We start from the raw sequence: 18,203 nt of genomic DNA on the forward strand, positions 1-18,203 counted from the left end.
GGATCCTGTGGACTCCAGTTTCACAGTCCTGGATAGCTAGTTGGTTAAAGACCATTTTTAAATACAGCTTTGATGTCTGCAGACTTTGAAACTACTTAAACTGCTGGGTTATACCTTCAAACCTTTTTGTTTTCTTAATTTCTTGAGACTATTTATCAGGGCAGCAGAATGTGAGATGCTTGGCTGCATACTGTATACTTTTAGTGCTAGTAACCATTTAGAGAAAAAACTTTGACTTGAAGCCTTAGTGCCTGGGAAGAAGTGCTCTGATGACAGAAGAAAATCTGGGCTTGATTCTTATTTTGGATATTTCTTCCATTGCTTTAGAACTTCTCGAGATGAAGTCTTCAGGATGCAACACAGAGTTTATATTCTGTTCTGTTTTAATGATGGTCCAAACTGCTTTCCTAAGCTGTCATCCCCACCCCACCCACTCAAGTTGTATAAATTACTAGTATAAAATGAATTAAAATCTTATCTAAAGAGGTATATAGGAAACTATACATAGAAGAAAAAACCAAAATGCATTTGGAGTTAGGCAAAGTACTCAAAGTAACAAAGTGCAGTAAGTAACTACTTTCCTTCAGATAAATTTCTGAACGTGGCAATGATAGACTGAAAACAGAGAATTTAATAAATGTTTGGGTAAAACTATCATTTAAGAAAATGCTACTGAGTGAAAGCCACCAGGCTGCTTTTAAGATGAGAGCTAAACTAGCCCACCCCACCCAGACAGATTATAAAAGCAACTACAGTATAATTACAAAAAGCTAATGTGAGGGATGATTACTTGCTTTAAAATACGTTCAGTCATAATACAGAACTCTTTGCGACTGTGCTGCCGCCTTCACGTATATTTGCCAACAATATGTTAACACTTAAGCTGCTACCTTGCAGAAGTGTATAGTTTATACTGTAATCTGTTTAAAGTAAACCATTCTGTGCTATAATACAAAGAACTGTATTTGTAGAAGAAACTTCTGAATTTCAAAACATAGCTGAAGCTGCTGACACAATGCCTAATAAATATTTTATCTTAAAAGGATGGGCTGGGAGAAGGCAGCACTGCCACAGCTCTCAGATGTAAGAGCATTGTTCTCTTTGTACTGCCAAAGCTCTCTTGCTTCCCTTCAAATGTGTTTAATTACTCTAGGCTATTAGAGTGTATTAGCTAACATATTTTTAATATTTTTTGTATGGAAGCAGACTTTAAAAATGGCTTTTTGAAATGCCAAGATCCATTTGAAGCAATAAAGTGTGTTTGTAACAGAGCTCAGGGACTCCCTAACCCTAGGACAGATTATCTGTTAAAGTATAGCTAGAAGCAGTATTTCCTAATCAAAAATTATACTAGTTAATGATTAGGTTAGATTAATACTGATTTGAAGATCCATTATTTTATCTTTAGGGGGAAAATTGCTTCACTGATATTTGCTGAGATGCCCCCCAAATTGTGTTTCAGTGCTTAAAGTTTTAGCCATGACATGTAGACAAGTCCGTATTTACTCCTGTTTTATTTACAATAATGTTAATAAACTATTTAGAAAAGTAGCCAGAGTTTTCCTGGTGCAACAGCAAAGCCACGTTCTTAAACCTTTTACAGTGAATATAGCACTGCAATTGCAATCCAAAAGTACTGACATTAGGAATATGGTTGGAATCATTATCTTATTATCACTCATTCCTGATTGCAGATGTTGCATTATTTATGGTATGTAATGCTATGCATAAATCTCCAATTTCTGTAATACTTAAGCAAATGGGGCTGAATTCAAGTTGGCATAGTAATAAGCAAAGGTGACACTTCAGCAGTAATTTAAATCTCATTATTCGTCCCCACAGTTCCAGCAACATGCTTGCCACGTAACTAACAGATAAACTCTGAGATCTGCGCTGCTGAGATTTTAGAATCTAATTAAATCGCAAAGTGAAATGAGACTCTGGATTCAACGGACAACCATTGCCATCCAGTTTAACTCCAGGCTTCTTGCTTTTCAATTCTTAAGAGAGAAAAGAAAGAAAGAAAAAAAAAAAAAAAAGTGGAGTAGTAACTATTTAGAAATATTTTGAAAACAGGAAAAAAACCTGGGATTTCCAAACCCTTCCCTTCCCATTCTTTTTCTCTGTCCTGTCTGATTATCTGAAACTGTTACAGCCTAAGAGGAAACTTCTACCAGATGTGATCACAATATGGATTTTTGTTAAATTAACAAAGATTTGTACTGGAAGTATCAAATGCTTGTTTGAAAAATGGTGCATACAGTTGATACTTCTTTGGGCCCCACTCTCAGCTGTGAGCAGGCATCAAAATTGAGTGAGTGGTAGTTGGGTGGCATTGGCCGAAGCCAGGACCGCTGTTCAGGATGGACACGCTGCTGATTGCGCCTGCCAACCACTGCCCCTGTGTTCTTCAGAGCTGCCCAAGATGTATTATTAATCCCCAATGTGTTATTAAAAAAATTCCTTTCAGAGAAGAAAAGAGTTACAAAACCTCCTAAACTTGTGCTTTTAAATGTGATATGTTTGCTTTTTTTGTATCTGTCAGTATGTAAGGAGAAAGGGGGAAATAAGGTAAAGGCTGAAGATTGTGAGCAGTGATTGTTGCTGATGGAAGTTTTATCAAATTTAACACTGGTCTGTGTGTTGCAACACTTATTTAGGGGATGGACTTGAGGGGGGAAAAACATTTCTAATTAGACCCATGAGGAAAAGAGATGTATTCAAATAAATCTGTCCTAAGTTCCTGGGTGGTTTTCTTCTCTCTACAGGGTCTTTTATCCAGCCTTGTCAAACTGACTAGTTTAACACTGGCCAGGAACTGCTTCCAGTCCTATCCTGTGGGTGGCCCGTCCCAGTTCTCCACAATCTACTCTCTCAATATGGAACACAACCGCATCAATAAAATCCCTTTTGGAATTTTCTCTAGAGCTAAAGTATTAAGTAAGCTGAACATGAAGGTGAGGCACAGAAACATGCTACTGTGTATAAAATCAATGAGGAGCACTGTTTGCTGCTCTGTGAATTCTGGCAAACTTAATGATAGAGGGAGTGAGTTTATCATGCTGAAGTGGATACTGCTGCTGTAACATATAGAAACAATTCTGTATTAGTTTAAAAATGTACTATCAAGATGTTATTGATTTGTCTTTACTTTTGTTAGTTAAGCTTTTGTCACATTTTCTCCAGTTTGAACAATGAAAATAAGAAAGTTGGTTGCAAAGTTCTTGAATATTCACATGGGACACGAGCATGTGGAGTAGCTTATTCCGCCCCCCCCCCCCCCCCCCGTTACAGTTTAGATTATAAACAAAATTATGTAAAATATCTTTTTTAGAATATATTCTTTCAAAACCTAAGTTTGGAGCCTTTTGGCGGTAGTTGTAGAACACAGAAAGAGAACCTTTAAGTCTGGGTTACATACACTTAGAGTGAAGAGAACTAGGGAAAAGAGGTGATGTTTTTCTTTGAATGGGTTGGTTTCAAGTTCTTAAATTATTTAAAAAAAAAATGTTTGGGCAGTAGCTAAGCTCAGCTACTGTTTTAGAATATCTTTTGGCACAAATGGATTCTCAGTTTGCATTAAGACCATTTTTTATCATGTACCCATTTCTAACTTTGCATGTTTACCAGGACTTTGTATGACCTGGTTTTTTTTAGATTTTGTGGTGTCTGTCTAGATCAAATTTTGTAGCAACATTTTGAGCACTAAGATGTTCAGATTAATTTCAGATGCTTTTACTCTGAGCCATTAAGGTGTATTTCCTTTGTGGTATGTTTGGTGGTTTTTTTTTTTCCCCCTTGTTTTTTTTGGGGGGTGATGGTGGGATTTTTTGGGGAGAGGGGGGTGTGTGTTTGTAGGTTTTTTTGGTTTTGTTTTGTTTTTTTCCTGAACTCCATATATTTTTAGGATTCCAGCATTGCTGATAGCAGCTTTGTAAGTTATGGTGAATTTTCTGTTCTTTTTTTTCCCACCCTCCATTGTATTCAGCAAAAAAGGGAAAAAAAAAAAAGTTTTAACTACTGGGACACATGAAATCTTGAGAATTATGTACTTCTAATATTTCCACTTCAGTTCATATTAGTAACACAGAGTCAATTCTGTAACTCTGTTTGGGACTGCTTATTATTTGGAGGAATTTAGAAAATATTTGGCCAATTATCAACATTTTATTCTTCTGTTTTAATTATCGACTGTTTTGTTATGAAGTATTTTGTAAGCAGTTTGTTTAATCTCTCAGATGCCTTGCCAATTTCTTGCAAGTGCAGACTCTAAATGTTTGATATGTTAAATCACAGGACAATCAGCTGACCTCTCTCCCCTTGGACTTCGGGACTTGGACTAGTATGGTAGAACTGAACTTAGCGACTAATCAGCTCACAAAAATCCCTGAGGATGTATCTGGGCTTGTTTCTCTTGAGGTGAGAAGAGTATAAATGAACAGCTAAGTGAACCCCTGCAAACAGGCATTCTCTACTTCAGGTTTAAGTAATATTACTTTGGGGTCAAATAAAGCCAAATAAGTATGTGTATGTATGCTATTTAATTAGATGTGCTGCATCGGTTTATGGTTATTGTCAACAGCTTTTTGAGTGTTGTTCTTCAGGGTCTAGATGAGCGTGCACAAAGGGCTAAGTACCTATATATTTTTAACTACGTAGAAGGAAAACTTTTCTCAACAGAAAGTTAGTGTTGTAAATGCAAGGGCACTGAACTCAGCTTGATTCCTGGAGAGACCAACATGGAAACGGCAGGGATCAGAAAAATGTAATGAAATGGTCTACAGCCAGAGGTGGCTTGAATGTAGCTCTGTGAACCTTGTAGGCAGCTGGGTTGGAATTCTCAGCCTTTGGGGGGGGAAGAACTCATAGGTTGAAACTGTGAACTAAACCTGTTGTGTCCCCTAGTCCTGTTTCCCAAGGTACCATCAGCAGAGACAAACTTAATTGCTTTGGAGGGACATAAAGGTAGAGGGGCTTTTTTGGGCAGCTGAGGGGTCTTCGTAGCATCTGTGAGCTGCTGGGAAAAATGTGTTCAGGTACAATAGCAAATAGCGTATTTGAAATTGCAAATTTCCAGTGTGACTGCTGCTCTGAATAATTAATAACTCCTGTAGTTTGGAGGCAAAATTATATGGCAGAGTAATAGCTATTTAGTGGCCCAGTTCCCTTTAAGTTAAGGCTGTGATTGATGTGATTGGGAAGTTAGTAACCTCTAACAACTGGATTTGCCGGTGGTCTGCCGTCTGCTGAAGCTGGAGAGCTGCATGACCCGTTAGCAGTATTTTTCTCTGTAATTAAAGAATCAAATACAAAGAACTATTTGGGCAGTGTTTACACAAAAGTGAACGTTCCCACAGCAGTGCTAAGTCAGCTGCGTTGCATGTAGGTAATATTTTCTGTTCCTGCCTTTGTTTCTTTATATGCGATTAAAATGTTACTATTCTTATCATTCTGTATCGTAGTGCATAAAGCAAAGCCAGCGAAATACTGCTTGTGCTAATGCTAAGACATTGGCTTTTATTCATTTTGATTTTCATTTTGATTTTAGCCTTGTTTTCTATTCTGTTCCTGCCTTTGGTGTTTCCACGTTACATGAAGCTAGTGAGTGTTGGGATTGGTAGAAGCCAGGCGTTTGCAACCTTGGCTGGCTTAGCAGGGAGTTGTGTGTGGCTAGGATGAGGGTCCACACTGGGTACTCTTTCACATCCTTGTGTTTCAGTGTGCCTTGTTAAATAACTAGATAATAGCATTGTTTAATCAGTAATTAATTACCTTACTACTCACTGTGTTGTTGTGAGGCTTGACTGCTACTAAGAACTGCAAGACTTCTCTGGAGGAAAAATGGTATACTAGTGTAACCCCTGTTAACTTGCTTGTGATATAATGAATAACTCTGTTAATTGACATTGCAAATAAGGATACATTTCTTGAACCTAGGGTATTTATAATTCAACTTAGAAAGGGGGAGAAAAACAAGAGGATAACACTGTAGTAGGGGTGGGTGTGTGATAGGAGACCATTTTGGTAAGCCAGTGGATACTTATGCAGTGTTCTGCTTGGGTGCTCTGATCTGTATGTTTACTTGCTGCTGCTCCTAAACAAAGGGACATAGGGAGGAGAGGAAGTATTAAGCTTTTTAAGGAGGACTTGGCAAGCACAGCAAATAATGTAAAACATGATTATGAGATAGCTATAAGGTAGCATAATGAAATGATAGGGAAGTACAGGAAGAAAGTGTTTTTCTTTGGTCATTTGAAGAAATAAGGTGTTCTTTGTTTTTGCTCTGCATCTATTATTATGTAAAATAATATTTGAAAGAATTCTGTCAAATTTATGTATTTGTATCATTAAAGACTTAAAAAAATGATTAATCACTGATTTGATTATTTTTTTTTCTTTTCAGTTTGCTTCTGTAATTTAAATATAGGCTAATCTTGGACTTCATTACTTGAAAATATAAAAGATCCTGTCTTAATTTGTTATTTACTTACTGTGTTGCTGAAATTCTGTGTGTTTGGTTGTGGGGTTTTTTTTTAGGTTCTTATCTTGTCAAACAATCTACTAAAGAAACTTCCCCATGGAATTGGAAATCTACGGAAACTCCGAGAGTTAGATCTAGAGGAAAACAAACTGGAATCCTTGCCAAATGAAATAGCTTACCTCAAGGATCTGCAGGTGAAACAATAATTGGCTAAGATAAACATCTTGCGTCCTTTATTTACACTGTGCTGATTTAATTACAGCTAGTTTGATGAGGGAAACTATTTGGGACTGGACATAGAATCAAAAGTTAAGAATCTTGTGCAACTTCATCCACAATCTGTCCCCACTAATTCTTCCCCAGATTTATCAGTTAATACTGAACAAACAAATTTTGAGGAGTTTAACTGTTGTACCATAATACTGCCACAGGAATAGCCTCTGATTTCACTCATGTTCATGAAAGAGTTTATATTTAGGCACGTGTTTTACGATGCACTATTTTATTTTTACGTTTAGTGGTGCTTAATAGAGGTCTGAAATGTTGTTGAAGGGTACAAATTTTTTTGTTCAAATGCTAGAGAGTAGAACCCATCAATTTATCAGCTATATATCTTGTTACTTGCTGTCATTCAAAGCAAAAGTCATTAAGTTAATTTTTAAAAATGTGTTTTTTCCCTTAGAAATTGGTTCTGACTAATAATCAGTTGACCACCCTTCCCAGAGGTATCGGTCACCTTACCAATCTGACACACCTTGGGCTTGGAGAGAATCTTCTCACACACCTTCCTGAGGAAATTGGTAAGATCCCTTTTTCTGGTTTTATGCAGTGTGCCTGAGCCAAAGCAGTTACTGACACATAAGTTAGGCATCTACTGTGTTTGTGACTAGAAGCCACAAAACTCATTTGAAACTTCTAGATACATAGAACCTGATGTGAAGCATGTGCCACAGGAACAGCAGTATAGTGTATGATCTTTATCTTGCCAAACTGTAGTGAAACGAATGGTCTAGCTTTTTCCAGTTCTTCTGCAGAAAGCTGCCGAACACACATTAACTTGGAATGTTGAGATTCCTTTTCTCTCCAGATTCTCCCACAATTTGCGTGTTATCACTCACTCAACTTCATAAACCTATTCTTGGAAAGAGAAAGGAAATGTACTGGTCCTACTCTAATTCCATGGTGTAGACAAAAACCTTGTGTAAGGTGTAGACAGCTGAAGCAAATGTTTCTGCTGATAGTTCCTCTGCACACACTTCTCTTTATAGACCATCATATTGTTTTTCACCTTGATGAGATAAGCAAAGGAAGTGGAGAAAATCTACAGAAAGAAGGGAGGAATAGGATTCTTTTTGTCTACTTGAGACATTCAGAGTAAGTGGGATTCAGAGCATCTGAAAATGAAAGCCCATGTTTCTTTTATAGTTGGTCCAGAGCATGATTCTGAGCACTTAAGTTAAAATCTTAAAGTTAGAGCTTATTATGGAGGAAAAAATGATGGGACAAGCTACAGAAAGCAAAACGTGGTCAGAAACAGTGATGTGCAGATGGGGAAGGCATGGTCTGTCTCTCCCAGCATCTTTACTGATAAGCCATTACAGCTTCTGCTCATCTTGTATGTGCCTCAGTGTGAGAAGAGCCTAAAACAATCTAAATCTGGAGCTTCGTAGTTTAGTGCATAAGTTAGTGGAGAGAGTTTGGATGCTGTGGAAATGAGCTGTGGAATTAAAATCAGTAAGCACACTGGAAATACTATTGTAGGAGTACAATTTGGTTATTAAAGCTGCTTGTCTTAACAGCTTAGAGAATAGTTAACTATTTTTAGAGGTGACTGCTTCATCTATCATGCTATGGGCTATTTCTCATTATTTCTTCTGTAGCCTTTCCTTTTTTTTGGTTTTCCATGCCTTGAGCCCTGACTACTGCTTTCTTTTGTAAAAGATTAAATAGTCTTTTAGGTTAAAGGATGTTTATGGTATATAAGTTTGGAAAACGGGGAATGTTTTGAGGAGGAATTGTATGTTTGGAGTGTATTTCAAAGATATGGATTAATTTTGATATTTTATTGCTGTGGAGGAATGGAAGTCTTAAGAAAGAAGAAATTACTTTGTCTTCCAGCTTCTGGTTAATCTATTGCAGTATCTGTAGTAGAGGCAAGTTGTAAAATTTGAATTCAGGAAAAAAATTTCACACAGGTTTGTTCCATTTAATAAATTCACTGCTGTGCAGAGATCTCTCCTGCTTTCTTCCTGTAGCACATTACAGTTACAGCTTCAGGTCTTTAATATATGGGTTCTAATTACATAAATGTATGGCATAGATATTTTAAAAGAAATAATAGCTGTATGCTATAAATATTTTCTAGGCCCTTCTAACTAGATAGCTATTCAATGTTGCCTGCAGTTGCAAAGCACTTGACTAAACAGTTATGGTGAAATCCCTCTCAGTTATCTGACTCTGTGTATTCTCAGTTCAGTTGTTATCTAAAGGAGATGTAGTAGTGGATATTTTTACAGGAAACTAAAGCAAATTGGTTCTTGCTTGGGTACCAGTGAACAGAAAACTTGCTGTGCTTGAAAACAGGAGCTTGGATGAGTCACTGACTCAAAATTCTATATAGTAAAGAATCTTCAAGTGGACTTAGACCTTCTGTCTAGAAGTTATAAACTGCATGAATAAAAAAAAATACTACTTTGTATTATTTTATTTTAACCAGGTACACTGGAGAATCTGGAAGAACTGTATTTGAATGACAACCCCAATCTGCACAGCCTTCCCTTTGAGCTGGCTCTTTGCAGCAAACTGTCAATAATGAGTATTGAGAACTGCCCGCTCAGCCACCTTCCACCTCAGATTGTTGCAGGAGGACCCTCCTTCATCATTCAGTTCCTAAAAATGCAGGGACCATATCGTGCCATGGTCTGATGCTAATCGGATTGTCCAATACACTGTACAAAACACAAACTGCATTAATGTTGTAATTGTCTGTATATGTATATATAATATAATATATGTGGTTTATATTATATTATATATATATATAAAAATATATAAATAATATAAAAAGGCAAATTTAAGACTGCATTATGTGTTTCTGCTAATAGAGGAATCATAGCCATTTAGATTTTTTTTATTCTGTAAAAATGCTTGTCTAAGTTTTCTTTGCTGAATTTGATGGAATGTCTGAATAATCTGAAAATGCCAGTTCATTTAAAGCAATTGCCAATGAACTCAAAGTTTAAATTTAAGGGACAAAAATAGTTTTGCTTAGATTTACTTTCAGTTAAGAGAAATGTGTAACCTTTATATAATGAACTTTTCTGTTTTCCTCCCTCTTTTTTTTTTTTTGTGTCAAAACCTGAAAGGGTCACGTGTCCTGAGGTTGGGATTTTCTTTTAACTTATTTTGAGATTTGAAGCAAATGGTGTTTTTATATTGTTTACAGTCAGAGTAAATCACTGGATTTTGTTTTATTCTGATTTGCTCTGTTTTAATCAATCATATCTAGAATTTATATGCCTCTGCTGATGAATTTTTATCAACTGGTTTGTATACTAAAAACATATACTCATCAGAACAACTGGCAGGTGAAAAGGATGCAGTCAAAACAAAAAGAAAAGAAAAAAAAAGCTTGAATTCCTTTAAGTCTTGCTTCCCTGAGTTATCAGTTGCAGGCATAACATATCTGAACTGAGCCTTTTGCGGTTGGTCTTTTCTAGCACAAGTAAACCTTTTCAGATTGGTAAAAACATTGAGTATACTCAGTGAAGAGCGGTTTTCATTTTGTGAAGTAACAAGTCCATGAGGTCTAACAGTACAGTTAAGTGGCAAGGAAATAATATATATGTACATTTTTATTACAATGTTGAGTCATAAACTACAACAGGCAATTTTAAGGATTCCTTATAGTCCTTGTACAATAAATGAATGTGTCTTACTTTTAAACACTGCAATATATGTAAGTTTTAAGATTGGTTAACAATGTACTATGGTTTTATATCTTGACTTGCCTTGTACCTCCTTCCATTATGGAACTTCTGTGTCCAAGCACAATATCTTCACACTGTGCTGTTTTGCTGCTGAACTAAATGCACTTTTCCCCACAGCTGGGGCACTTGCTTCAAAATATTCAGTTCAGTATCTTGATTATTCTTTTTTAACTTCATCCTTTCTGTTTCAGTATTAAACCAATCTATTAAAAAAGAGGCACCTTTTTCATTTGTGCATAGATGTTGGTAGCTCAAGAGAAACACTGTAAGTAGTGGACATTCAGTTTTATCATGACTTTATTGGTTGTTTAAAAGGCAGAAGATGCTTCAGGGAGACTTACACTATTGCTGCACTTGTAGGGCCAGTTGTCCTTTTTCAGGAGGGTAGGAACTTGAGGCGGTTACATTCCACAGTTACTCAAGAACTGTCCAGTTTATAGTCATTGGAATTGCTGCTGGGGTAGTGTGACTTACAGGACTGTACCTTTTGAACAAAATCAAATCAATCGATGCCATGGGAAATCTGTTTCACATGCAGAAGTTTGGGGAATATTATTTCTGGCTTCCAGGCATGCTTACTTAGACGTATTGCCTTGATCTATTTGCATTCTGTTTTGTCGTACGTCTCTTCATTAACAAGGAGTAAGTTTTAACGGAAGGCAGGTGGAGATATAAAACCTTAGAGGGCTTAAACATGCTGTAAAACTATTGTAGATGTCACTGGATTTTACTAAGTAATGTTCTGTTCTTTCTCACATGCTCTGTCTCTCTGTCCCCTCCCCCCCCCTTTTTTTTTTACATCTACTGTAGCTTTTCAGTTTAGACTTTCTTTAGTTTATAAAAGGCTAGTTCCTTACAGTTCTGCCTGAAGTTAATCTTTCTCAGCATTAAGGTGTTAAAATATGAAGATGCTGAAATGCTTAGCATCAAGACTGTAATCTAACTTCTGAATATACTGCTAAATCCATATTTGTGCCCTCAGGTCACTAGAGGAAACTGGTTTGATTAATATGGTTCCTTAAAACAAAAGTGGCGACCCCTTGTGTTCTCAAGCATTGCTCTCATTCCCTGTCTGCTCCTCAATCCCATTTTTATAAGAGTTGACGGGATTGAATTTGTTTAGTTTGTAAATATGTTGATTATTCACCTTGTTAAGGTACATGGTTAATGACTGTATGATTGGAGCTGACCCTCTCTCACATAAATTCTTGTGGAGAAGTTGGCTACCAAAATAGTGCTCGTTACACTCGCTTAAAAACAAACTATTCTTTTCATTACACTTATAGGAATAAATAAAGCTATGTTTTAATTCATTACTATATTAAAAACAGGATATTTTTTCAAACTATCTTTGTACTAGTATGGTTGTTGCAATGCCAGATAATCCTGAGCCCTGTTTTAGGAGTTTAATTTTATACATTCTGAGGTGAATGCTTATTTTTTCAGTGTCTAAAGAGAGATTTGAATAAAAGCAGTGTGAGAGAACTTCTGGTACAGGAGAAATCAAGTCAAAGATTTTGAAAAGTTCTTTAAAATTATCCAGAAGTTTAAGTATTAAATGTGGGGCATGGATTGGGAATAGATGCATATAAATCCATATAGTACACACATGGATTTATATCCAAATCTATACACAGATCTGTATAAATCCAGCTGTTTTGATCATTCAAAACAGTCTTACATCCTGACATAACAGACTTGCATTTCCCAGGATGCTGGATTGTTAACTGGTGCGGTTTCTAAATTGTATTTAATGCCTGATGACATTCAGTTGGACACACGTGCTGGCTTATACGTGTTTAAGAATTTTGTTTGGCCTAATCAAAGTATGAATGGAAAGAACTTCATCCGGACAAGTATGTATACATACGTACATATATGTATATGTGTATCTATATATGTATGAAAGCATAGACAAGGTGGAGAAATTAATTCTTTACGGCATCTTTGAAAACATGATGGAGAAACAGGTGATTCCCAGATAACTTGTATTAAATATTTATCCCCCTTGCCACACTGGGGGAAATAATTTAGGAGGGTTATTGAAAAGTGTGACAATCTTTACTTTGAGTGAAAATCATTACCTTAATTGCTTGCCCATAGACAAAATATCAATTTTGTATGTGTCTGTGCTTATGTACATAAGAATATGTACATATACACATGCCCCATAAAGACACTATCCTGAATCATGCCTTGATTTAACAAGCTAAATTACTGTACTATAGATTCTATAGTATTATGGAAGTCTGTTAAGGTGTAAAGCAGATTAGGGATTTGTTAAACAATGAAAAGAAGGAATAACTGCAGTTGTGACTCGTGTTGGTTACATACTGCATTTAAATTCACTAAATAGAAAGTTGTTTGGTAATTCTTTGCAAAGATGTTTTCTTTTAGTATAAGGAGTTAAAGTTCTGTCTCTGGCTGTCCCATATTTAAGTTTGTTGCCAAAGTTGTCTAGTATAAATGCAATGGAAATGCTGCTTGTAAAGTTGGGTCACACAGTTATGTAATTGGCACTTTTCCGTTTGCCAGATGCTATTGGAAACTTTGAAATTCATACCCTTTTTAGAAAGAGATTTGGGTTGTAGAATATTTGTTTCAGTGCCTCTCTTGGATTTAGGTTTTCTCTGCAGTTTTGTCCATCTTTTGCTAATGTTGTGTGAGAAAGTGCATGTTCAGACTTCTTGAAGGTTGTGTTTGCTCATGTACATGATTTAGTAAATTAGTACTCAGACTGTCTAGCTGGTTAGTGTTGAAACCCATTGTGTCACCTGGAATTCAAGTATCATCTTTAATCCTGGGAGTTTGAAAAATAGCTTTTATTTAACAATTAGAAAACTTTGAGAGGTTATTTCTCCCCCCCCCCTTTTTTTTTTAAACCCCCAAATAAATTAAATTTCTGTACCAATACAAACCCATCTGAGGGGAGTCTTCATATCTGGATGCAACTAAGAATTTTCATATAGTCAGTATCACACCTCGGTTGTATCAAATTGGCATGCTGGAATAGCTTCTAATTAGACATTAGAAATGTGCAGTTGGCAGTAATTTGCACAACACAAACTTCAAGGCACAGTAAGGACAATTACAAACAAACAATAGTATCTACAAATTGTTTTTGGTTTTATGTTAGCAAAGATCAGAAAATTATGTTTATTATTCTGATGTCTAGGTCTTATCCAGGACTGCACAGGACTTTTGCTGTGGAAAAATACGAGACCACACTAATTTTGTGGTTAAAAGCTAAACAAGAGTGTAAACAGTCTACAGAAATGTACTTTTAATCTGAATTATTGTAATGTTGATTGTTATGTCTATATAAAAGATTGCCTTGCTTTTTTATAAGAGTCATTCTGTATCAATGCATTCATTATAAATAGTATATTTGTAAATAAGCTGCCACTGAGTCTTTTGAAAGTTTTCTAGTATTTCTAGTCTAACATTAACTTGGATGTAACTTTTGCAGCGCCCCAAATTATCCAGAACTGCTTTCTCATTATATACTCATCACTCTTCAAAAGAGCTCAAGTAAAATATAGATTTTCATGTAGAGTAATTACAGGAAACTTCAAAAGTTGCATGATAGTAACTGCTTTACTCAGTCATGTAGATTGGACACCTTTTATAAAGCAAACGTTGGTAAAATCTTTTATTTTCATTTTGTTATTGTACAGTAGGGCATATAGTAAAAAAGAAAACAAAACCCTTTCTCTCTGAAAGGGAAAATAAATCTTGGATTTTAGTGCAAAATGCATTTCAACAACAACAAAATTAAAGTAGGTATAGAATTCTGGCACCTAAAAGACAGACAAGGGCATTTAAACTTCTGATTTAATAAAAGACAATATTGCCAAGCTGACGTGACACAGCTCTAAACCGATGTCTTTTAACTCTGTAAAGGTCATTACGATAGACAGTCTTTCAAGAAGGACATGCTTACATCATGTCCTACAAACAAAAAAAATGCTAGTATCCTTTGAAGTTAGAATAGAAGGGCCTCACCAGTTTGGATACGATGATGACGAGGAGGGCACTGGTGTGCGTGGTATAGCTGAAAACTTAAAAAACTGGAACGGGTTCTTGTAGTGTGCAGCAGTCACTCATGCAGTAATCTGAGAATCAGCAGAGATCTGATGTAAGGACAGAGATAAAAATCAGTAGAGGGTCTGATCAAACTGCCTAAAGGTCTGTCTGTGTGTTGAGTCAATCCCTGTTACTGTAAGTGATCCAGCAATCTGAAAACAAGCTAAGGAGTTGGCCGGTCTCATCACACGAGTGGCTGTCCTGTGCCGCGGTGTTGGACCACGCACCATCCCTCCCCAGTCCGACAGGGCTGAGTGACAGATGTGGACGGAACATAACAGGGACATGCAGTTCCTCTGGCGTACTGCTTCACACCTCACCACCCAGAGTTTGAAGGGCTTGTGACAAGGAAACGCCATCTGCATCACTGCATTTAGTAGCTGTTGATAGATTAGGCAAATTCACAGAAGAAAGTGCTTGCTTTTTTTTTTTTTTTTTTAAATTCTAAATCTATTTGTATTTCTGGCCTCTGCAACATCCTGTATCTAATAATTCTACAATATAATTATGTGCTGGGTGAAAAAGTACTTCCTTTTGTTTGTTTCAAACCACACCACCTTATTTCATTTGGTGACTCCTTATATTCTGAGAAATTTATGAACAAGCTTTTTCCTGTTCATCTGCTTTTTACTACTCTTGAGGGTTTTTTTCATAAATGGCAGTGTTTTTTCTTCAAGTCATAGAGTTCTAGTTTCTTAGCTTCTCTTCAAACAAAACCTCTTCCATTCCGTGATAATTCTTGCTGCCTTTCTTCATAGTTTTCTAGTCCCAGCTCTGATTCTTTTTCCTAATTCATGGCCTTTAGCAAGCTATTTTGTTCTTTGTGTGCTTCTAGTTTGTGAAATAAAAGTACAGCTCTGTTATGAAAAGTAAAGGTGAGTGGGTGGTGAAGTTTAGCACTAAACTCCAGTGGGGAATAATCCCACTAGGCAATGATCGGATTGGGGTTTAGGCTTCAGATGCAAGCCACCTGCTGCAACAATGAATTGTTTCCTCTGATTAGCTATAACTGATTTTCATCATCTCCTGCAACTAGGTATGAGAAACAAAATTAATATTAAATTTTACATAAGTATGCTGATTTAAATAATGCCAGCATTTAAAATGCTCTGCTCATGCTAGTAAGAGTGCATAGTTTTGGAAGATGTGACTTTTGAATATTTCCACTGGTGGTCTTAAACTGTCAAAGCTCAACATTTTCTGAAAATACTGGGAAATTTCTAGTGTTGTTTCTTTGGAAGAGAGGTTGAAGACCGACAGTGCAGTGGTTGAGTTTAATTTTCTTCCTTGAAGCCTTTGCAGAAAACCATGTAAGAAATTCCCATAGTTTAAAAGGAAAAGAAAAAGCAATTTCCCCCTGCCCCAGTACCATCCTGCTGATAATCGATGTCAGCCAGACAGCGCTTGGCAGCCACTGGGACTGGGGGGAATTTGCTGGCCATGACCACTTTCTGTTCAAATGATTGAAGTGAGCATCCAGAGATGAGCCTGGCCTCAGAAGAACCATGCATGTTGGCTCTAATTGAGTGAAAAGAGAAGAAAATGTCTTGTTTCTGGCACCGTATGTCCTAAAGGCTGTATTAAAGGTCTGAAAAATGCGCAGACGGTGTCTTGCGTGACTCTGGCGAGACAAACAGATTACACATTTGTGTAATTAATCTAGCCTAAGTGCTTCAGGATACTGAGTCTCCCAATGCTGCGCTCCAGTGGCGGGTCCTACTTTCCACTGGTGGGAAGTTGTGGATTTAGATACCTACTGTATGTTGAAGTGTTTAGTGTGCAAATACTGTATACAATCTGGATGCCGGGCAGCTTTATAGGGTATAGCTGGTGCTTTGAACTGTCTGTGGTGGCAACAGTAGAAAAAAGGTGTTAAAGGGCTGGAGATGGTTAGCTTTGATACAGCTAGAAGAGGCTGAGTGCCTTGAAAGCTAATTTGTTGTGTTTTCGCAATCCATCTCAGTCAAATAAAATACATCATCTCTTTGTACAAGCCTTGCCTCACTTAGGATTGTAAGAGTGGGAGAAAATTTGATTACCAAGATCAAATGATGATGTTTTAGAGGAGGAGCCATCTGGAGTATTTGAGTGAGCAGCTGGCAGCCTGGGCTGCACAGTTAATGATCTGACTATGCCTTGCAACTATTTTTTTCCACTGCAAAACCTTTTAAGAGTCTTTAGAGATCAATCTACCCCACTGCCTCTGAGTAAGATGCTATCTGCAAAATTGCACACAAGTGTTCCCTTTTAAAAGCTCTTTCCACAACACCCTCTTTTTCCTTTCTATTGGTAAAGTATTTCTTTGTTGAGACTCATAATGAATCCTTAATTTGCTGTAGTTTGGTAGTTGATTTGCTTGACCTAGTAGTAGCTGGTTTGCTTTTTGTCCTGCATTATTACAGCTGTGCTGCCTGAAGTGATTTCCAAACTTCACGTGGACAGTTTTAACGAAAATACATTTTTCCGTGAAAATCTTAAAATGTTGTTTGAAAACAGCCATGGTAAGAGTAACACAGTAAAACTCTTCTCTCTCTATGACCCAAGTTTTTTGGACGCCCTTCAGCTTTTTTCGGTCCTTGCCAAGTATGTTAACTGAATGGGAAGTTGCAGCTGAGAAGTCTGAAATCATTTCTCTTTGCCAGCATAGCAGAGGGCAACAAATTCAGCTAGGTAAGGAGCTGCTGGTCAACAAGGCAGCTCTGATTTCAGTCTTTGTAATCTTCTCCAAGTAAAGTACTTCTTTTTAGGCATTTCCAGTCTCCCAAGAAGCCACGTCAGACAGCACCGTACGGTTCTGGTGTGGGGGACCAGGAGAGATTCCCAGCAGCACCAGAGTCGGAGGTCTGCCTGGAAGGGGTGAAAGGTGCTGGAGGAAATTCCCTAAAAGCAAGTTGAGCAAAGTGGTAAGCGGGTCCCCTGTGGCCAGCATCTCCTGGTTGGTGCTGTTGATAGCCCACACCCAGCTGGAGCTCCTGGGTCAGCCTGCCAGGCAGGAGAGAGCGGAGCCAAGATTCTTGGGTCTGTGGCTCCACCAGATGGATGGTGCTGGAGCCAGGCCACCGCTTCTTGAGAAGAAGCGTTTGAAATTTGGTGGTGGGGGGGTTGATGTCACATTAAAACAGAACCGTATTTGGAAGTAGCAGAATCCTCCATGAGAAGGAGGGGCTTTTCCAGCAGTGCCTGTTTTTTTTCGCTGTAAGCTCTTGCAGTGTCACATCTGATCTCATCCTCTCCACTTGTGCTCTCACCTCCCATGTCTCCTACTTCAGATTTCCCTCTTTTTGCAAACAGCTTGTTACCTCATCCCGGTGCTTCTCACACTGTGCTGAGCTGAAGTAAGCGGAGAAGGGCAGGGAGAGCAAAATGATGATGTGGGACCAGTGGCTTCCAATCCATATACCTGTTGGTGTATCCAGTTCTTCCAAACTTGCTTCGTATTGGGTACAAGCCCCTTTTCTCTAGTTCTGTTGCAAAATGGATACACCAGGAGAAAAACAGAATTTGGGAACAGATGGCTGGGAGAGGGAAATATAAAAGATGGATCTGCTGCACGTGGCACAGCTGTGCGTTGCTCTGCAGCTTCTCTGTTGGCTCCTGGGACACCCAGCCAGGTTTTCACATGGTGTCTCAGAGTGCCTGTGAAGGGT

General features: G+C 37.5%; 1 protein-coding gene across 4 annotated transcripts in view; it reads left to right on the forward strand.

The window, feature by feature from the left end:
• SHOC2 (SHOC2 leucine rich repeat scaffold protein) overlaps window positions 1-15,430 on the forward strand; it is a 72,149-nt gene extending 56,719 nt beyond the window's left edge. For all 4 annotated transcript variants that reach the window (XM_052798703.1, XM_052798702.1, XM_052798704.1 and 1 more), the window contains exons 5-9: window positions 2,769-2,957; window positions 4,297-4,419; window positions 6,538-6,675; window positions 7,164-7,281; window positions 9,198-15,430. In XM_052798703.1, the coding sequence (XP_052654663.1) occupies window positions 2,769-2,957; window positions 4,297-4,419; window positions 6,538-6,675; window positions 7,164-7,281; window positions 9,198-9,406 (777 nt within the window). In that variant the 3' untranslated portion in view covers window positions 9,407-15,430. The remainder of the gene's footprint in view (window positions 1-2,768; window positions 2,958-4,296; window positions 4,420-6,537; window positions 6,676-7,163; window positions 7,282-9,197) is intronic.
• The last annotated feature ends 2,773 nt before the right edge of the window (window positions 15,431-18,203 follow it).

Source organism: Harpia harpyja, chromosome 10, assembly GCF_026419915.1.
Source record: "Harpia harpyja isolate bHarHar1 chromosome 10, bHarHar1 primary haplotype, whole genome shotgun sequence".
Lineage (NCBI taxonomy): Eukaryota > Metazoa > Chordata > Aves > Accipitriformes > Accipitridae > Harpia > Harpia harpyja.